The sequence below is a fragment of the Hoplias malabaricus genome, chromosome 12 (genome assembly GCF_029633855.1).
Source record: "Hoplias malabaricus isolate fHopMal1 chromosome 12, fHopMal1.hap1, whole genome shotgun sequence".
Lineage (NCBI taxonomy): Eukaryota > Metazoa > Chordata > Actinopteri > Characiformes > Erythrinidae > Hoplias > Hoplias malabaricus.
In genome coordinates, this window is record NC_089811.1 from 30782721 (window position 1) to 30801391 (window position 18671).

At 37.8% G+C, this 18671-nt stretch overlaps 1 protein-coding gene across 3 annotated transcripts in view; it reads left to right on the plus strand.

Annotated features, from left to right (window-relative positions):
- Positions 1 to 18671, plus strand: part of LOC136710617 (diacylglycerol kinase beta) — a 107228-nt gene that overhangs the window by 75360 nt on the left and 13197 nt on the right. For all 3 annotated transcript variants that reach the window (XM_066686316.1, XM_066686314.1, XM_066686315.1), the window contains 2 exons: positions 11133 to 11223; positions 14259 to 14460. In XM_066686316.1, the coding sequence (XP_066542413.1) occupies positions 11133 to 11223; positions 14259 to 14460 (293 nt within the window). The remainder of the gene's footprint in view (positions 1 to 11132; positions 11224 to 14258; positions 14461 to 18671) is intronic.

The following is an 18671-nucleotide window of genomic DNA, read 5'->3' on the forward strand; positions in this document are numbered from 1 at the left end:
TCAAGGAGGATGAGGGCAAATGGTATTTTGCTTCATAGGTAGCCTGTAGTCAATGTTTGAACTGCCTCTTAGCCATTTTTGATGTCAGAGGATAGTTTAATGCATCTAAGGGTGATGCTGATTGACTTTTGATGTCCATGTGACTAAACAATTGCCCTTGATTGGCTAACTTCTCTGTGAATCTATTAATATCTGTCCAGAACCAAACCTCCCAGCAAATGTGAGCAGCGGGGCCCACTGTGATCTAGGCCACAGATGAATATAACTCCCATACTAGGTCCCACTTACAGACCACAGCCTTTTTATATTAATCTGAGGATATTTACAAGACCAAAACATAAAAAGGAAGTTTGAAATTTGACAAGCTGCTTACATAGAAATAATACACATGCTTTGAATACATTGAATAATGTATACATTAAACAATCTTTCTGAGTAGTAACATGTTAGCTCTTTCATAAAATGAATAAAACTGTACTGACATAAGAGGCCGTTACCTAAAGCGAAGCAATCATCCTTAATAGAAAGTATTATAACAATTTTACACATTTGTTATTTTATAATTTAGAATAACTCTAAATACTAGAATAACTCACAATTACTTCTGATATTTACAAACCACATATTCAGAAAAAGGTGGAGCATTTTTAAAATAACTTGAGATCCAAAATCTCTGTGTCCAGAATCTGATGTGTTAAATCTCCTGAAAAATTTGTAAAGCATTTCAAATATTTTCATTTACCAGCTAGATTATATTTTGTAAATATAAATGTAAATTCATATTTGATTTCTGCAACACATTCTGAAAAGTTGGGACAGAGGCCAAATAAGACTAAAACGTTTATAGAATATTTAAGATACGTGAGCCTTAAACATTGCACAATATTTTCACAATCTACTGTACATATTATTGGAAAACAAATTGACATAATCTGGAGAGTATTTCGGTATAGGGCAATATTGTATATGAACTTTGAGCACTCAGATGGCATGACCTGAGAAACTGTTATGCTACCATGTTAAATTAGGGCTTAGGAGCACTTTGGAAAACTCCACCAGTACGTCAAGAATCTTTTGAACCTGAAACTATATTAAACAAGGAGAAAGCCGCATATCAATTCTATGAGAAAACACTAATGTGGTCAGAGGAATTCATATTTCAGTTTGTTTTTATGAATAATGTGTGTTTTCAATGCTAATGACAAAAAAATGTGCATCCACAGTGTTATCAGCGATGGGGCAAAATGAATGAATGTGCCAAAATTCCACTTGCAAAACATTTATCTGAATTATCAGTTCCCAAATCATTAAACAGTTTAATTAAAAAGAAAGGTGATGTAATGCAATGATTAATTTGCCCCTTTCCCAACTGTTTTGGTGTATATTACAGGCATTAAATTTTACTAAATTCAATGAATTGGTTCAGTGAAAACACTCGATATGTTTCTTTGTTCTTTTTATAATTAAATAAAGCTTCAAGAGGCATTAACACATCACATTAACATATCTTAGATTCTTGGATTTTATTGCATTTTATTGCAACTTTATTGCATATTTAATGTTTGTCTACTTCATGTATTAATGACGTTGTGTTGTGCTTCTGTTGAATAGTTATGTTTAATAGTTGTAAATATTGTGCAATTCCCAGAAATCATGGAATACATACACAAAATCAGTTAATAGGCATTGCTGGGATACTTTCAATAATTCAATAATGACAAAAATTTTGATGTGGAGTAGTTAAGTGCAAACAGCTAAGAAATTCATTAAAGCCTACATAAACCTTTACTCGTGTTATACATGTTTTTGAGGAGACCTTTTTTGAGAAGAATGTTTATTTGTGTGCAAAAGTATCTTTCTAGTTTTTGTCTTTCTACAGTTTAAATATGATATGGAACATAAAGTCTTGGCCTATATACTAATATAGCGTTGTCAAACAGTGTGGTTCTAGCTGGGTGTTTTCCCTTCCAACCTTGAAAAGAAACTTGAACACAGGACAACCTGATGAACTGAAGCTTTTATGCTCTATTCCTTTCTGAAAGCTGTCTGTGTCAATGTCAGGTGGAGAACAATAATGGCTCACTGCCTCAGTCTCTTCCTCAGCTAGTGAATGTCACTTTTTAATTAAATGTTATGCAATGACTCTCCTCTCACAGTTCAGTATCCACAGTTAGTAAAGTGAAGGAAGGCAAACTGGTCATCCGTCTTTAGGAAATGGATGTTTTGAGAGGGAAAGTAAAAAAAAAGATAGCATCTAATTTGAATTGCTTGTCTATTATTTGCCTTTAATAGTAGCTTTTAATGTGAAGGGTAGAGGCAGAACCAATTTGTTTTATGAGTAAGTGCAGTAGGTTTAAGGAAGCTTCACATAAAAGTTTTGTGGCATGTGAATGGGCCACCAGTATATGCATACTGAGAGGCTATCCCTTTAAAAATAGACTTATAATTCGGATCTACTATATTGTATACAGTATGTCATACAAAAGAAAAAAAACAACTAATTTTAACACAATCTGCCATTCATTGTTTATCATAATAATGAAGTTAAGATAACCAGAAATAATTAAACCCATCAGGTTAAAGTTTTAGAACCTATCCTTTAAGAGTTCTAATTACTATAATCACAAGTAATTACATTTCACTTAAAAAGTCAGTCAGAAGTAGGCTGTACAGTAATGTCATACTCAAACCATGACCGAATCAATACTTTGAATAACAGTGCTAACATTAACACTCCAAAAGACTTAAACTGAAAAAGATTAAACTGCAGCAATTACAAGGACGAAGAGCATCACTAAATAATACTTCCAACGAAAATAAAACATGTAAAGTTATGTTATCATTGCTTTTCACTTTATTTGAAAATACCAGTTGCTCTTCAGAATGTGCCGGATTTTCTTAAGAGAAAACCATCACTTTAACTTTGATTTAACATCAGTGTCCCACCATGGAGAAGGGTCTTTCAGCACTCAGACTGTAATAGCTCAGGCTAATCCTAAAACAGCTCTTGGGGGTGATCGCTGTCATCACCAAAAATACATCACCAAAGAAAGAGCCTCTGTGTGCCTGCAGTGCTCTTTACAGTAGCTGTTTGTATCTTGCTTTGAAGTTGAGTTCTGGTATTGTCCTCTCCTCTCATCAGATGATGCATCTATTCAGGCATGCCATAAAAACCTATGTAGCCCTTGGCAGGTGAACTTAAAAGAAGTGCTCCAGAAAAGGACTGGCTTTGTTTATGGCTGGTCCTTCTTGCAAGTTCTTTCCCCAAGGCCTCGGCTCAACAGCAGTCAGGCTACTCTTTCAGTGCCAGCATCCAGTAACAAAATAAAACATGCTAGGAAGGACAAGTTTATTTACAGTGGCCCTAAATGTATGTAGATCACCACTTCACAGGACATTTAACATTTAAGGGTGTTGATTACCTAGGATAAGTGATAATTCTAGTCATTTTCAACATTCTGAAAGAGGGCAATAATGTACAGATTCCAACCTTTCATTGGCTCAATTTCATCTGTAGCTAGTCTGTACTCTGAAGTACCACATCCTCCTCCAACCTAAGTGAGCTTGTTACAATTGTGGAACCATGTGTGGTGCCATACAGAACCCTTTGTAAAAGGTGCTTTTTACAACCATCTATAGCACATTCTCCATCTATCTGAAGAACCCTTTCATGATGTGAAGAACCTTTTAATCATGCAGATGTTCTTCAAGTGTTCAGGGTTCTATATAGAACCATTTCCTTTAATAAAGAAGCCTTGTAGAACTATCATTTTTCTGTGTGTAGGTCATGTTCATATGACAGAGAGAAGGCCTTGTAAACACTGCCCTATTGTAAAACGCTGAATATTCAGATTACATAAAGACAAGCAGCATCTATACAAAAAGACCTGTGTTGTTTACAGTGGAGTGGTGGCAGTGGCAGTGATGATGCAGCCGTTTAATCAGCCACTAATGACTCACAGAGAGGCAGTGTGATGGAAGTGAGCTAGTGGAATTATCTGCTTTAGTCCAGATCCTCATCATTTATAATTTATGAGCCCAGATTCCCAAACTGTTGTGAGTATGCTGTAATGTGTCTTGTCTTTCCAGAGTAAGTCTGTTTGCAGCTCTCCATCTATGGTGTCTCCTTTATTGCTGCCCCTGGTTTTAGAAGAGCAATTTTGAGCATCTTTTCCAAATGCCTGTAGGACAGAAAGCTGGAGATGAGAGGTGAAGAAAAAAATGTGCAATGAACATTGTAGTATGCAATGCCTAACCCCAGAAAATTTCACCTAAAAACATAACTGAATTCACTGCCAAAACAAAATATATATATATTGCACTGCATCGGCTTTGGTCTTTAGATTTAGCAGAGCATTGCATCTGTCACTCCATTGGGCTATAATAAGGGCCAAGCATAGTGGTTTGGAATTAGAGAGAAAAAGCACTCTGAAAATCAGTGTGTCGCCAGATGGTACATGAGTGCTCGTTGCTATGGAGTTCAGCTGTTGACAGACTGGTCATTATTTCTGCATGTCATCTAGAACCTTTTTGATATTTAGACCTCTTTGAGTTGTTTTAGTTTGGTGGAAGGACACATACTGGAACTATTGGCACTTTAATTGCCATTATGTGTAGTTTAGATTACTTTTTAAAGGTGCACAGGATAATTCTTATTTATTCTTCTGACATTAATATACTCTGTATACTCGTTGTGTATATGTCTGCATTTATGAGTGCCTGTGCATTTTTGCGGTCCTCAGTGTTTGGTTAGCTGCTAGTGAAAGCTTGCTTCAAATTAAGCTGTGTTTAATTCACTAATTTCCTTTCTAGGTTTTGGCACAGGCCAGGCTCTGGCAATGTAAGCTCAAGGGTATTTTAGACTTATTTGTACTCACTAGGTTACAAACTCTGACTGAACACATAGCACGTGTGTAAGTCACTCTCTAAAAGAGCGTCTGCTTAATGCCATAAATATAAATGTAAAGGACCAGTGGACTTCACGGGGAGCCTGTAGTCCAAGCACTAATGATCACACATCACAATGGACTAAAGCTGTGTGTCCAGTCCCACCCCCTTCCCTCCCTGTGGGGAAGAAAAGGAAGTTTTGGATTCAGAGGTGTCAAATTGCCCCATGGAAAAGCAGAAAAAGCTCTTTGTCTATTCAATTACAATGACAACAGTGACTCTGTTGACATTCAGTTTCCTGGTCAAACAATGGCGAGAAAGGAGAGGACTGCTACTGAGTTTTCACAGCAGCAGGAGTGTTTTTCCCACCTAATCTTATTTTATATTACATTCTCCAATATTATTTCCTCACCTTATATTAATGCTTTACAGGTCTGTTTGAAGTGAGTCAATGACATTTATTCTGTCACACAAACACTTGCAAATGCCAACTTTTTAATTTATGAAGCTGAGGAGTGCAAGCAAGTGCGTAGTCAACATGGAAACCATTACATTTTTATTAATATTGCATAAGTGTAATAATTCACCACTTATTGCCCAGTGTACCGTAGTGTACTGTTGCTAGATATAACTCCTTTGCATAACAAAGTGTGTGGAGGTGGATTAAGGTTTGTATAGAAATTCTGAGTGTTGACCTTGTGGGGAGCTATGAATTATTAGTACATTAATTTGTGTGTTCAGTAAGGCAGTTCCTTACAGATTTGCACCATTGATTGGACAAGTACAGGCTGTCATTTTTGGAGGAAATGAGGACAGTGGTTTATTCACAGAGGCACAGGTGTCCCTGGCAAAGTAACAAACAAATATGTCTTTGCTGCTTAGAGTTTGGCTGTTAATCATTTGTAGCTCTATTAATGAGTAGCAGATATACTCTAAGCACAGTAATGTTCTTCAGGGTTTTTTTTACTAAGGAAAAATACATATGCTTAAATTAAGAATGCAAATTTGGGCAACATCAGTAACAACATTTACTGGTAAGTTATTAATTGTAAACCATCAAGCTTAAAATCAAAGATGCAGTCTACCAAATTTCAAATATGAAATTCTGATTGAGTCACTTGCAGAGCCAAAGCAAAACACTCATGGTCTATGATTACTTATTGACAATGGGACAAAATGATAGGTGAGGCTAGTCTTGTGTGTGTGTGTGTGTGTGTGTGTGTGTGTTCATGTGTGTATGTATATAGTATTAAGCATCTAATTTGTAAGGATAATAACTTGTTTATAATGAAGCTGAAAACGACAATTCATAATTATATATCTGAAAATTTGAAGCAATAACTGGAAAACACAGAACAAAATTTGGCTCAGGATTTTGTTCTCATTCTGTCAAAAAGTGATATGGCTTTTTATGGCTGTGCTTCTTTTTTTGTTGGCCTATACAGCGGGACCAATTACATAACATGCTCTTTTGCATACATTTGAAAACCCACCTTAGAGGACAAACGTAAATAACAGATAGGAAAAGCTGTTTAATAGAAATAGTGTTGTTGATGTGTTTGTTGTTTATTTTATAGAATTTTTTAAAATGCCATTTGTTGATTAATTTTTTATTAACTTAACAATTATTTATCCATTTACAATGTAAATCTGAGGATTCTTATTTGGTTTGTTTTTTTAGAAATCACAATGTACAGTTGTTGCGTTATAAAATAATAAACTTCTTAAATATAATTAACAGCCTGAAAATCCTTCTGTCTTTGCCATCCTCTGTCTCCATGACCCCCTTCTCAGGTTCATTATGGTAATAAATAGCATGAGATTGATTGAGGGTTGTTGTGATAAAGATCCACTGCTGAGTGATCATGTGACATGAGACAGGAAAAGGCCAAATATGGTCATAACCCCAGTCTCTATGAGTCAGCCAAGTTGGGTTTCATAACCCATATGTCTGTGTTTGTGCTGTCTGTGGGTACACTGTTTGTGTATGGTTCATGCATGTGACGATTGCTTATATGTGTGGGCATGTGAGCCGGTGTGTGTGTGTGTATCCCACAGCTTGCACATATGTGTGTGTGCTGGGTCCAGAAGAGGCCCAGCGTGGCTGTGTTCTGGAACCTGCCGTTCCCTGCTGCTCCAGGCCTATGGTGTGGAGGGATAAATATACTCCTCTCCTATTCATTGTCACTGGTTGCTGCCAAAAGAACAGCCCGGCAGATCCTCCCTCCTATCTCCTGCTGCCGAACGGGTCATCCGCTCACTGCGAGGGTCTGTTACGCACTGCAGGCACCTGAACCAGACCTGAGTCATCCATGTGCTTTACCTCTGTAATATTCTATGGAGTTGCTGGGAAATGAGTTCACATTTTCAAATGTATCATTGCTGTCCAATTAAAAAACGTATCTCCATTTTTGTCAATTCTTAGTTTACGTGATTTGAACACTGAGCAGCTGTCCTTTAATTTGCGTGAAATGGTTATGATGAATGGACCAATAGAAATGCTCCAAAATTGCTTGAAATAAAATCTTTTTTATACTGACTTCCATTGAAAGTTACATAATTTCTACATTGTAAGATATATATAATATATAACTGCCAAACACACATAATTACAATTAATAATATAATGAGAACTTAAACCATATAGATGAAAATTCCATAAGCCATAAGATTCCATAAGATTTCTTCTCATTTGACAGCTTGAAACATATGACTTTTGCAGTACTATAAACTTTTTTTGTTTACATCTACCTGCAACAAAAGAGTAACTGCAAAACAATGCTTTTATTACATATTGAAAAATTAGATATACTTCTGAATGTACTCAGTGGAGTACTTATTTCGTTGAGGTCTTCAGACTAAACAGATCTGCCATGTTGTTATCACAGACTCTGGTCTCGATGCAGTGTTTATCATGGACAGGTTTGTTGATCTAAAGCAAAGTGAACCAGTGGCACATTGCCATGGAATCTGCAAACTGCAAGGTCACAGGTTCAGATGCTGAGTGAGAAGCTCAAGTTACAGCCTAAAGCAAGGATCTACCTCAGGATGATAGCTCTAGGTTTATAGGGCTAGCATAGGGTAACAGAATATGAGACAGGTTTCAGTATCTATAACCAGGCTATTTTTATCTATTAACATTTTACATTTAGTTTTTTATTTGTGTGTTGGTTGTTTTTATTAAGTATTAAAAAGAAGTTTCTAAAAATATACATTCTGACAAGAGTTAAGACAAGGGGAAGATACAGTAGAGAGGGCAAAAATGATTGGAAGTGCATGGTTAATTTATGGTGTGCAGTAAGTGTGAAATGTAGCAAGCTGGCACCAATAGTTTGGGTAAGTTTAAATATTACGAATAAAACATTGAAAACAAGCAGTCAATATAATCATTAGATACGTCAGTAAAATCTGATTGAAGGATGTGTTCAGTTTCTGATGTTTTTCATCACATCTGCTAAATGGAAATTGGATGAAGTCAGTCATGTGGATGAAGCTGTGGTGGTCAATAGAAACATTCACATGTTTAAGCTAACCTTAAATCCAGCCCAAATAGCCAAACCCCTCCAGCCCTCCTGTGAGGCTCCTGCTCCCTTCTTGTGTCATCCAAAGGCTACCTAGATCTGCTAACTAGATTAGGGTAAGATGGAAAAGCTGCATTGTGGCTGATCTCCAGGTGATCCGGGGTGAGAGAGTGCATGGTTAAAGAGGTTGTAACTCTCTGAGGGGATTTTGAGAGATTGCTATCTTCAGATGGTTACACTGAGTGTGTGTGTGTATGTTATTCCATTGTGCAGTCCTAAAAGTTAGCTGACCTATGACCTCTTTAACCTTCACATGCTGACCAACGCTGTGATAAGGTCACATCCAGATCTGTTTTGTCTCTTCATTTATTCATACATTCCACTGAGCAGAGCCTGAAGGTCCACATGGTGACCAGCATTATTAGAGCAAAAAGACCATATCCAACATTCTGTATCCTGTAGAATTAAACTGATTATGGTTTTGTGCTTTTAAAACGAACTATTATAAACTATTATAAATAAATAAGCTCTGTTCTGACTCCCTTCCATGTGTTGTGTCTCATCCAATGAGCAGTCCTTGCTGAAACACTCTTTATAACTTTATTCTGAATATGTAGGAGTAAACTGCTATAAACTGAGTTGGACCTATGATGATTTTTGTGACATCACAATACCGTGAATTTAAAAGAAGCTCGTATTCAGCTCTATTTCCATATATAGGCTTCATTAATTAGGGACTGAAAATAAGATTGAGAAACTTTTTTTAATGTGCCTTTCTCTTTCATTCCCAAAAGTGTGGTATAGAGTCAGTTTTAAAAAATGTAAAAGAAATAAAACACCAAACTTAATTCCCTGGAGCCTTATTAGGAATTTTAGGATGCTAATTTCTTTGCGGAAAAAAATTGTTATAGAGTGCTAATATACTCTTTCGTTTTCTTGCATTTCTGCACTAAATCTTAGGGAAAAAAAAACATGCTAATTGGTTTTGTACAAGGATTCTCAAGTGGAAGCTAGCTAATGAGGTTAGACAGCTTGCCCCACTGAGAACCCAAAGTGTGTCTAATTGTGATCTCAAATATGCTCATAATCCTTTCATTTGACAGAGCAAAGGTAGCAGGCTGCTGAAGTGTGATGGCAAAAGAGGAAGACAGAACAAGGTCTTCAAATAATATAGTACATGGGTATGAGTTAACATAGAAATAAGGCTTATTTATTTTTTATGACAGTGTCTTTTTTTTCACATTGCTTGACAAAAAATCACAAGGCTGGATATTACATATTACATAATATTAAATAATTGTGGTCATTTATCACCTACCTGTGTGGTGACGGTCTCACAGCTAGCATTTATACCATCCCTCCCTAGACACCTGAGAGCTTGTTGATTAAACAAACATGTTGTCATTATCAGCGGTGCTCGACTGTGACTGGACATTCTCTTGGGGAGGCATAGGTGTAAATTGTTCGTTTTGTAAGTGAAGTGAAAATGCAACACTTCTGAAGAGGCTGGGGATTCAAAAGGACCTTATGGCACTGTGTTCTTTTAACTTTATGTTAGTTTCTAAAATTACTCCTCGCTCTGCTACTCCTTCCAATTCACCCACACATATTGCACCAAAATGGCACTGTCTTTTCTACATCTGTTTCTTCACTGTGTCCTTTTTAGCCCTCCTCTTCAAGGACATTCAGTGGCCATGTTTAATATCATGCTCAGTTTACTGTCCATGGCTCTAGATTCTCTGAAGGAGCTGAAGCCGTGTTCATTGCCATACCTGTCCACCAAACTTTATGTGCAGCACATCAATATTTTCAGCAGGCCAGAAGAAGGCCACAGGGCTGATTTGGCTCTAAACTACTTTTGCAGAGATCTTATGAAATGGGAGAGAATTGAATTGGAAACTTGAGAGAGGGATTCAAAAGTGATTTATTAAAACGCTTTGCATGTGCCTTTCGTATAATGATGTAACCCTTTAAAATTAAATATGATTTGACTGAGCATTTTATTTATTACTTACCAGAAGCAAGTGAAGAACATTCATTTTGGCACTTTGGTGGAGATATGGCCTACAGGCTGGGAATGAGCATGAACTTCTGTGGTCTCAGGGGTTTTTGTGCTGTGTGTTGTGTGCTGCAGGGCAGTCATTCGGAGTAACCTGTTTGATCTGTTGACAACCCAAGGCAGTATTCGTTCCACAATGTTTGTTGTCATACCAGCATTAGCATACGGGTGTGTCAACACAAACTCGTTTGTTGTTCCAATGACAGAGCAGCTGCATTTTCACAGAGACTAGATTTGCTTTAATTTGCTGTGATATTTAGACATTTGGCTGAGGCATTAATCTAGAAACTTAAAAGAATGTATTACTTTTTCCAAAAATGTTTAAGACAAAGGGTGCTCAAAATGTGTCAAAAATAAATAAATAAAACAGTGAACAAGTCTGTAAATATTTTAGTGTTAAAAAAATGTTTTTAGAGGCAAAGTCACTCTTGAAATGGGTTATAAGTCATTGACATATAACAGAAATCGCACACAAGATGCAGCTCGGAGCTGTGCCATTGTTAAAAATTTAACTTTACAATATTGCTTTAAATGTTGCTCATTAAATAAGAATTAAATGAAGTTTTATGTAGTATTAAAATATCTTTGTGTGAAGGAGTTATGTTTGTGTGGAGGAGTTGCCATTTTTATATGCCTCTCATAGTGTTTTTTTTCCTCCCTCTCAGGATGAAAAACAAGCTCTGGTATTTTGAATTTGGCACCACAGAGACCATCTCAGCCACTTGTAAGAAGCTAAATGAGAGTATAGAAGTCGAGGTGAGTTCAGTTTGTAAATCTTATTAAAAACATTTATATCTAACAGTAATATGGAATCCCACCACCACATTAATTGTATTTTGGCAGTGATCGAACATCTGAAATTTTCTAAGGCAGTAGCTTTAGAAATTGTGAATGGTAAATATGTGATTTCATTAATTCAAGGATTATGATGCCAGATACTCACTAAATGCCATCCCCTGGGCTTTCTGTCTGCTCTGAAATAATTCTAAAGAAATGAAGTGTGATTCATGAATATAGCTGGTTGCTTCTACTGTTTAAGGTGCTAGCTCTGTAGCGACAACATGCTACTGTGCATGATACACAGCAAAGTTCTGCTGTTCTAGGCCAGACTCTCCACTCTTGGAAGGAAAAACAGGCAGTGATAAATGATGCTGGGTATTCTGGTGAGCTTGGGACATTCTTGTATCCCTTTAGGTGTTTGTGATGTTTGTTGTCATATCCATAATCAGTGGGATTATGGAGTGTGTAATTACATATATCTACATTATGTTGTAGAAATTCGTCTGTATGTTTTTGTAGAAATTCAATGTACTATAAACCATGTTTCTAAAACATTTGTGACACTGTGCATATTAATTGTTGGAACTGAGAAGGTTTTTTGTCTAAATGTTTGAACATTGATGCCAGCAACACATTTAAAAAAACTTGGGAAAGGGTGATGTTTACCACTGTGTTACTCCACTTCATCATTTATCAACACTCTTTAAACAGCCGGGAACAGAGGAGACCAACTGATGGATGTTTGAAAGAAAAATGTTTTCAGATTCTTGCTTATTATTGGGTTTTAGCTACTAAACAGCTTAGGGTCTCTCTTACAGTTTTCCAGCAGCACTGCTGTGTCTGATCCACCTCTACTAGCACAAAAAACACTAACACATGCCCCCTGCACATCAGTGGCATTGAAGTGCTATGAATTACAACCACTTAAATCATACCAGCTCTGTGGTGGCCCTGTGGAGCTTGAAGAACAGAATGAAAGAGGGTAAACAAAGTATGCAGAACAACAAATGGACTATATGCTGTAATTGTAGAACTACAGAGTGCTTTTGTATGTTCAGCAGAATACGAGAAGGAACAATGAATGTAGAAACAAGGAAGTGATCATAATGTTATGGTTGATTGGTATATAATAAAAAGAGCAATAGAACACAGTACACAATACAGTGTTTTAACTGAGCTGTAACCTGTTCAAATAACATTTTAGTTTGAATTTGAAAGTGTCTATTGTCAGTTATCTTTTAATATTCTCCATTAATAAAGATTCCATTTAATGCATTCAGTACTGAGAGTCTTGTAAGAAAAAAACAAAAAACATCTCTAGCAAAATCTCTAAAAACATAATGCATATAATCTCTTCATAACAACTCATAGACGTGAACTGATTTAAAAATGACAGAAACTAATTAGATTGGAAGGACGGAGACGTTACAAGCTGCACTCTTATGGCATTTAATCCTCTTCTGTGGTTATAAATGTGATGAGATGTAATGCTGCTACAGCTCAGTGAATGTTTTGTTAAGCTTGTGACATTACAGTGATTCTTCATAGTATAAAGGATCCTACTGGAACATTCAAAGAGCAAAAAGGTTTTAAATATTTGGTTTGTGTGGGTGAAAAAAAGTGGGAAAGTTGTATGAAAACCTAAACAGTGAAACTGTGGGAAGGAGAGCAGTCTTCAGACAAAGCTTCTGTTCTTTTTGCTGCTCTATGTGGGTTCTCATGCACACTGAAGCATCTCATTATGTCATAAATGTGTCAGCTTCCAGCCTTTTTAACTTTGTGTACTTTTCCACTACTGACACTCAGAGTTTGAATCAGGGTGGTCATTGACATCATACAGCACTGTCAAGTATATTTATTTTTAGGTTTTTCTGCTGAAGCATTTTTAGTTGAGTTAATTTTGGATTGACCAGGAGAGTTTTTCCTCATGCATTTACTAGATGGGCTTTGTTATTGGTATATTTCATGTTTATTTCATTTTTTCTTGTTGATATGCCACGCTGAGTGATGCTTATTAAGAACAGCGCTGATACAATTTGTCATCTCTTTGTTTCAGACAGAAAATTTAAAAATGGCATTACATTCGTTCATTCATTCATTTTCTCTAACCACTTTATTCTGTTAAGTGCTATGATGGGCACGGAGCCTACCCAGAATCACAGGAACGCACCCTGGACAGGGAACCAGTCCATGACAGAGCACGACACACTCACATATTTGCTCACACACACACATACATCTATGTCATTAGCTCTGTTCTGGCTAGCTTCGCTGTGTTGTGTCTCATCCAAAGGGCAGCGCAGCTAAAACACTCTTTATAAATTCATTCTGAATATGTAGAACTACACTGCTGTAGACTGTGGAGATGGACGTATGATGATTTTTGTGATATCACAAAACAGTCTACACACCAACATGTGTTTTTGGATTGTGTAAGGAAACACATGCAAACACAGGGAGAACACACCTCATAGACAATCACCTGAGGCAGAGACTGAATCCACAACCCCAGGATCCTGGATCTGTTTGACAGTGACACAGTGACACCCTTATGGCATTACACTTATTACAGAAAGAATACATTTCCATACATTATCCGCTATCAAATATCCATTATTAGGTCATGGATGTCAGTTTTATTTGAAAAACTTTCAAAAAGTATATTTGCTTTTAGACATCGAGCAGGTGCTGTTATATTTTATTTATGTTACACATGTAGACAAATGTAAGTAAGGAGTCTTGCCCAGGAACACTTATGAATACAGCATTTGTTCCTACCCAAGCAAGGAATTGAACTCTGGTCTCCCTAGCTACATTAATCATGATATGACAAGAGCAATTGTGGTTCATTTTTATTCAATATCGGAAGCTAATGTTAATCTCACCCTGGCCCATGTTGTAACAGTCAAATTGAATTTAAAGTGGAGGAGAGAATTAGTTTAAATGTTACCTAAACAGCTTCATGTCTCTGAGTGAAATAGTGGAAAGACTAACTTGGCTTTTTCTCTCAGTGTGACGGCATCATTCTGGACCTGACCAGTACATCTCTGGAGGGCATTGCTGTGCTCAATATCCCTAGCATGCACGGCGGCTCCAACCTGTGGGGCGAGACCAAAAAGAGACGCAACTACAACCGCATGAGCAAAAAAGTACCAGAGAGGATGCCTGCCAGCACTGTCACTGACGCCAAGGAACTGAAATTCTGTGTGCAGGGTAAGTTAGGGTCTGGGAACATCTCCATAAATCCACATTATTACATGACAGCATATTTGGCAGTTTGTGTAAGAGAATTTCCAATTCCACAGGAATACATTTGAGGTCATGCATTGTTCACATGAAAACAGATTTGCAGTCACTTCTACTCAATTCTACAGTATGCAGCTGTTGTTTATCTCTGTAGAGCAGAGTGAATTTTGCAGTTTGGAGCTGCTTAATGTGAGCCATTACTATCCACTGCTCTAACTCACTGATTGTGAGGAGAAGATATCTCTTCGGTAGCTTTAATGGGTGAGGCTAGCTTGCATGCAAGTCTTCATCAGGCTTCAGTCTCACTTGTGTTTTGAGACTTTCCTTCATTAGTGTTTCAGGCTTAATGAGGGCATGCAGGGCTATTAGCAGTGTTAATCGTCATTTAGGGATCTGTGCCAGAGGCTGGCTGACAGTTGCAAGACACAGCTTCTCTCAGCGTCACAGATGCTGTTGTCCCCAGAACATTGAGGATCCTCCAGAGACACTATGACTGCACAAGACTTACAATGCCTGCCTCTGGGCCCAGTGGCACTATCCATGACTTGTAGTTAATGAGGATGTTCTATGGAGGATTAGCTTTACTCAAGGACAGAGCAAAAACAGCTGTTTCAGGTGAGACTGCTCTGAGGAACTACAGCTCTTTGGTGAGATTGAACTTAATTTCTATTCAGCTGAAATCCGTGTCCAAGGCACTAAAAAGTAACCCTTCGGCAACAGTGGCAGTGGCAAGGAAATGCTCTGTATAAGCATGAGGTTTCACACTAGTCTCAGGAGGCTGCCCAGTCCAGGCAACTCACTGATGTTGTCATCATGTTGTTTTTCATTTTTCCCAGTTGTATTTAGACAAAAGATGTAACTAATTCTAAATTAGGATTTTCTGTCTCACAACATTGAATCACGTTTTACATCACTATGGCTGCTTATGGTTGATGTGGAGAACAAATAAAACACACCAAACCTCACTGACAGTGACCTGAGGTGGGGTTCAAACCCATATCTCCAGAGCCCAGGAGCTGTGGGACATCAACAAAACCAGAGGCACTACAATGCTGCTCTTATAGCATTTTTTAGTCCAAAATGTACAAAGACAATGGCAGTAGTGATATACTTTGTACATATTTACACAGTATAGTTTCAGCTTCCATCAGCTCAGCACCTTTTCATGTGTCTTGAAATCTGAGTCCATCTAAACATTAAGCTTCCATGTGTATGTTTACCGTAATGAATTAAAGCTTGACTGTCGAAAGCTTATTCGAAAAAGTTCTTGACTACTTTCATGACATGACTTAAACATACTTTTAGTTGTTTTGTGAAGCTGATACCTGGTTAAGAACACTGTAAGCTGACCATGCTTTTGCGAGACAGGCCCCTGGTGCATTTTTTCTAATTTGTTTATCTCCTCCAAATACAATCATTTCTCTTTTCATCCTTCATCTCCACTTTATCCTAACACTCTCCTTCCAGCTATGTCTCTTTAGATTGTCTTTCATCTGAGTGCTCTCGGAAGGGCCATGGCACATTCAGATTTTCTTTTAAGGAGGCTTTGTTATTGAGGTGATGACACAGTAGATGACAGCTGTGACTTGTATAAGAATGACATCTTAAACTCACATTCCTCCTCCAACACGTTCTTGTCTCTGAGGGTGAACTGACACCTCGTCCTCTTTTCTTATTGACTCCCTCTGGACTTCCTCACTTACAGACGATATCCTTATCTCAGTCCCTAACTGTTTTGTTTTCACGTCTCTTTTCTTTTCTGTCTTGCTCTGCCTTTTTATTCCTGTCTGTTTATCTGTCTGTCTGTCTCTCCCTCTCTCTCTCTCTCTCTCTCTCTCTCTCTCTCTCGATCTCTCTCTCTGAATCCAGTCCTGTTTTTCTTCTGCTCAGTAGGGCCATGGGGTCTCCATGGTAACAGTATTCATGTGAGTTCAGTCACTAATGTACAGAGGAGGGGTTGGGGGTGGCGGGGGTGTTGTTGCCAGTGGTGTGACTCATATCAGTAATCTTTAACTGCCCTACAGGCAGCAATACTCAATCCAACACATAATGCAGCACGTACAAGGACACACTGTAGCGCTGCCTTCATTTCCCTTGGCTCATGCTTCCATAAGAGTCTGACACGTCCAGCCTCTGATTAATGCTGTGCTAGCAGAAAGCTGTAGGCCTACCACAATACTTAAGAAACAGAAATACTGAATTGTCATGTCAGAAATCACTGACATGATGCAGTATAGTCAACAAAGTTTGCATATGACTTCTGGTCCAACTGTGTGCATGCAGTTGAACTCCAGCAATGGTTGCATCAAAAAGCAGCCAGGTTTACTAATTACAAGAGCTGTCTGAATACGAATGTTATTGTCTGTGGGGTAAATAAATGTAAATATCTTGTTGCCGTCAAGATAAATAGTTTAAACAGATTTCTTGATGAGCCTCTCTCTTACATTGTACACATTACTGTATGTGTGTGTGTGTGTGTGTGTGTGTGTGTGTGTGAGAGAGAGAGAGAGAGAGAGAGAGAGAGAGAGAGGGCACTGTGACCCACAGAATAGCTCTTAATTGGCTTTTACTGTTTACTGCACTTGTTACTTGTCTGGGGATGAGATCATGCCTTCAAGTCTCCTTTTCACCTTAATGCAATCAGTAAGGTAAGACCTTACCTTACCCGAGCTTCTCGGGTAGTATTAATTATCCTTAAAGACATTCAAGTAAAGCCACCAGTAAGACAAGTACAACAAAATTGGATTTGCTCTTTGCTCATTTTGACAGGTTCACAACAGTGCAAAAGAGACTAAGTTAATATTAATAATTTCTTTTTTGTAATTTTTTTGAGGTCAGAGTTATGTGAGTTTTTGCCTACCATTGGGTTTTCTTAATGTGAATTAATTACTGATTTTTCTGAAGTACCCTAAATCAAAGCTAGATTCTGATACTGAATCAAACAAATAATGTTGACAATACACCAGTGGTAAAATGATGGAAATGCTTATATGGCAGGCATTCCACTCCTATTATGTTGCATTTCTCTTTGTGAAGGGGTCAAAAAGGGGCAGTGTCTTTGTGCAGCTCCCATGCATTTTCATCTCTCTCTCTTTCTCTCTCTCTCTCTCTCTCTCTCTCTCTCCCTCACTCACACATACACACTAATAGCACGCACACACACACGCAAAAAGTTGTCACCCCACCCTTCCCACAAGAGGCCTACCACACACACTTTTATACTAAAGGAATATTTCGGGGCCCAGTGAGACTCATTGTTTTGCATAAACACACACAAACATAGAAGGAACATTTTGTCTTCTATTTCCTAACGGTTACACATGACACAAATAGAAGCAAACCGCCCAAACCAAGGAGTATTGTGAGAACATAGTGAGTCACTGAAGAGTGGCTCTACTAACAGTGGTCTGAGCAGCCTTACTTTACTATAACAAGAGGGTGGCAGCTCCAAGAGTGTCTCTCATCCCACAAGAATCAGTATAATTGAAGATGCATTTGACATGAAAGGTGTTTTTCCCATGATCTGTGACATCAGACTTGTGTTTGCGGGTCTGCTTTGTGAGAGGAACTTTGTTTGTGAATGGCATGGGAAACAGAGTTTGGGAAAGCAGCGGGTGGTTGGGCATGGAGGAGCACGTGAACAGTGTGAATAAGGAGAGATAGTGTGAAGGAAATTCTGAATGCTTAAGTTACACTCATAAAATTTAACTTCTTATATAGTTGTTCATTTTGTAGCAAAGCTCTAGAAAAACTGTGCCTTGAAAATTAATTGCTGAGTTTATATATTACACAATGCACATTCATGCTCTTGCACAAAATACCCCAAAAGGCTTTTCCTGTGGTGCCACTCAATACATGTTTTTCACTTTTGAAATTTTGCAAGATGTGGGGTTGTGGTCATTTAGATGAAGTAGACAGAAATTCTGTCTAGTGTGGATCTATATTAGTGCTGGGCGATAAAACAATATCGATTTGTTTCGTGATAAATTTTAGCTTGAAAGCGATGATAAGCTTTATGTAATAGCACTCAGTAAACTCATTTTTATTCTCGGTTAGCGCAGCCAGTTATGCACGCTATCAGACGCGTATACTCATCCTATTACAGTAAATGAACATAGGCGACCACATGAATGCGAGAACGTAAACAAGACAAATAGGTTTAATTCAAGTGCTTGTGT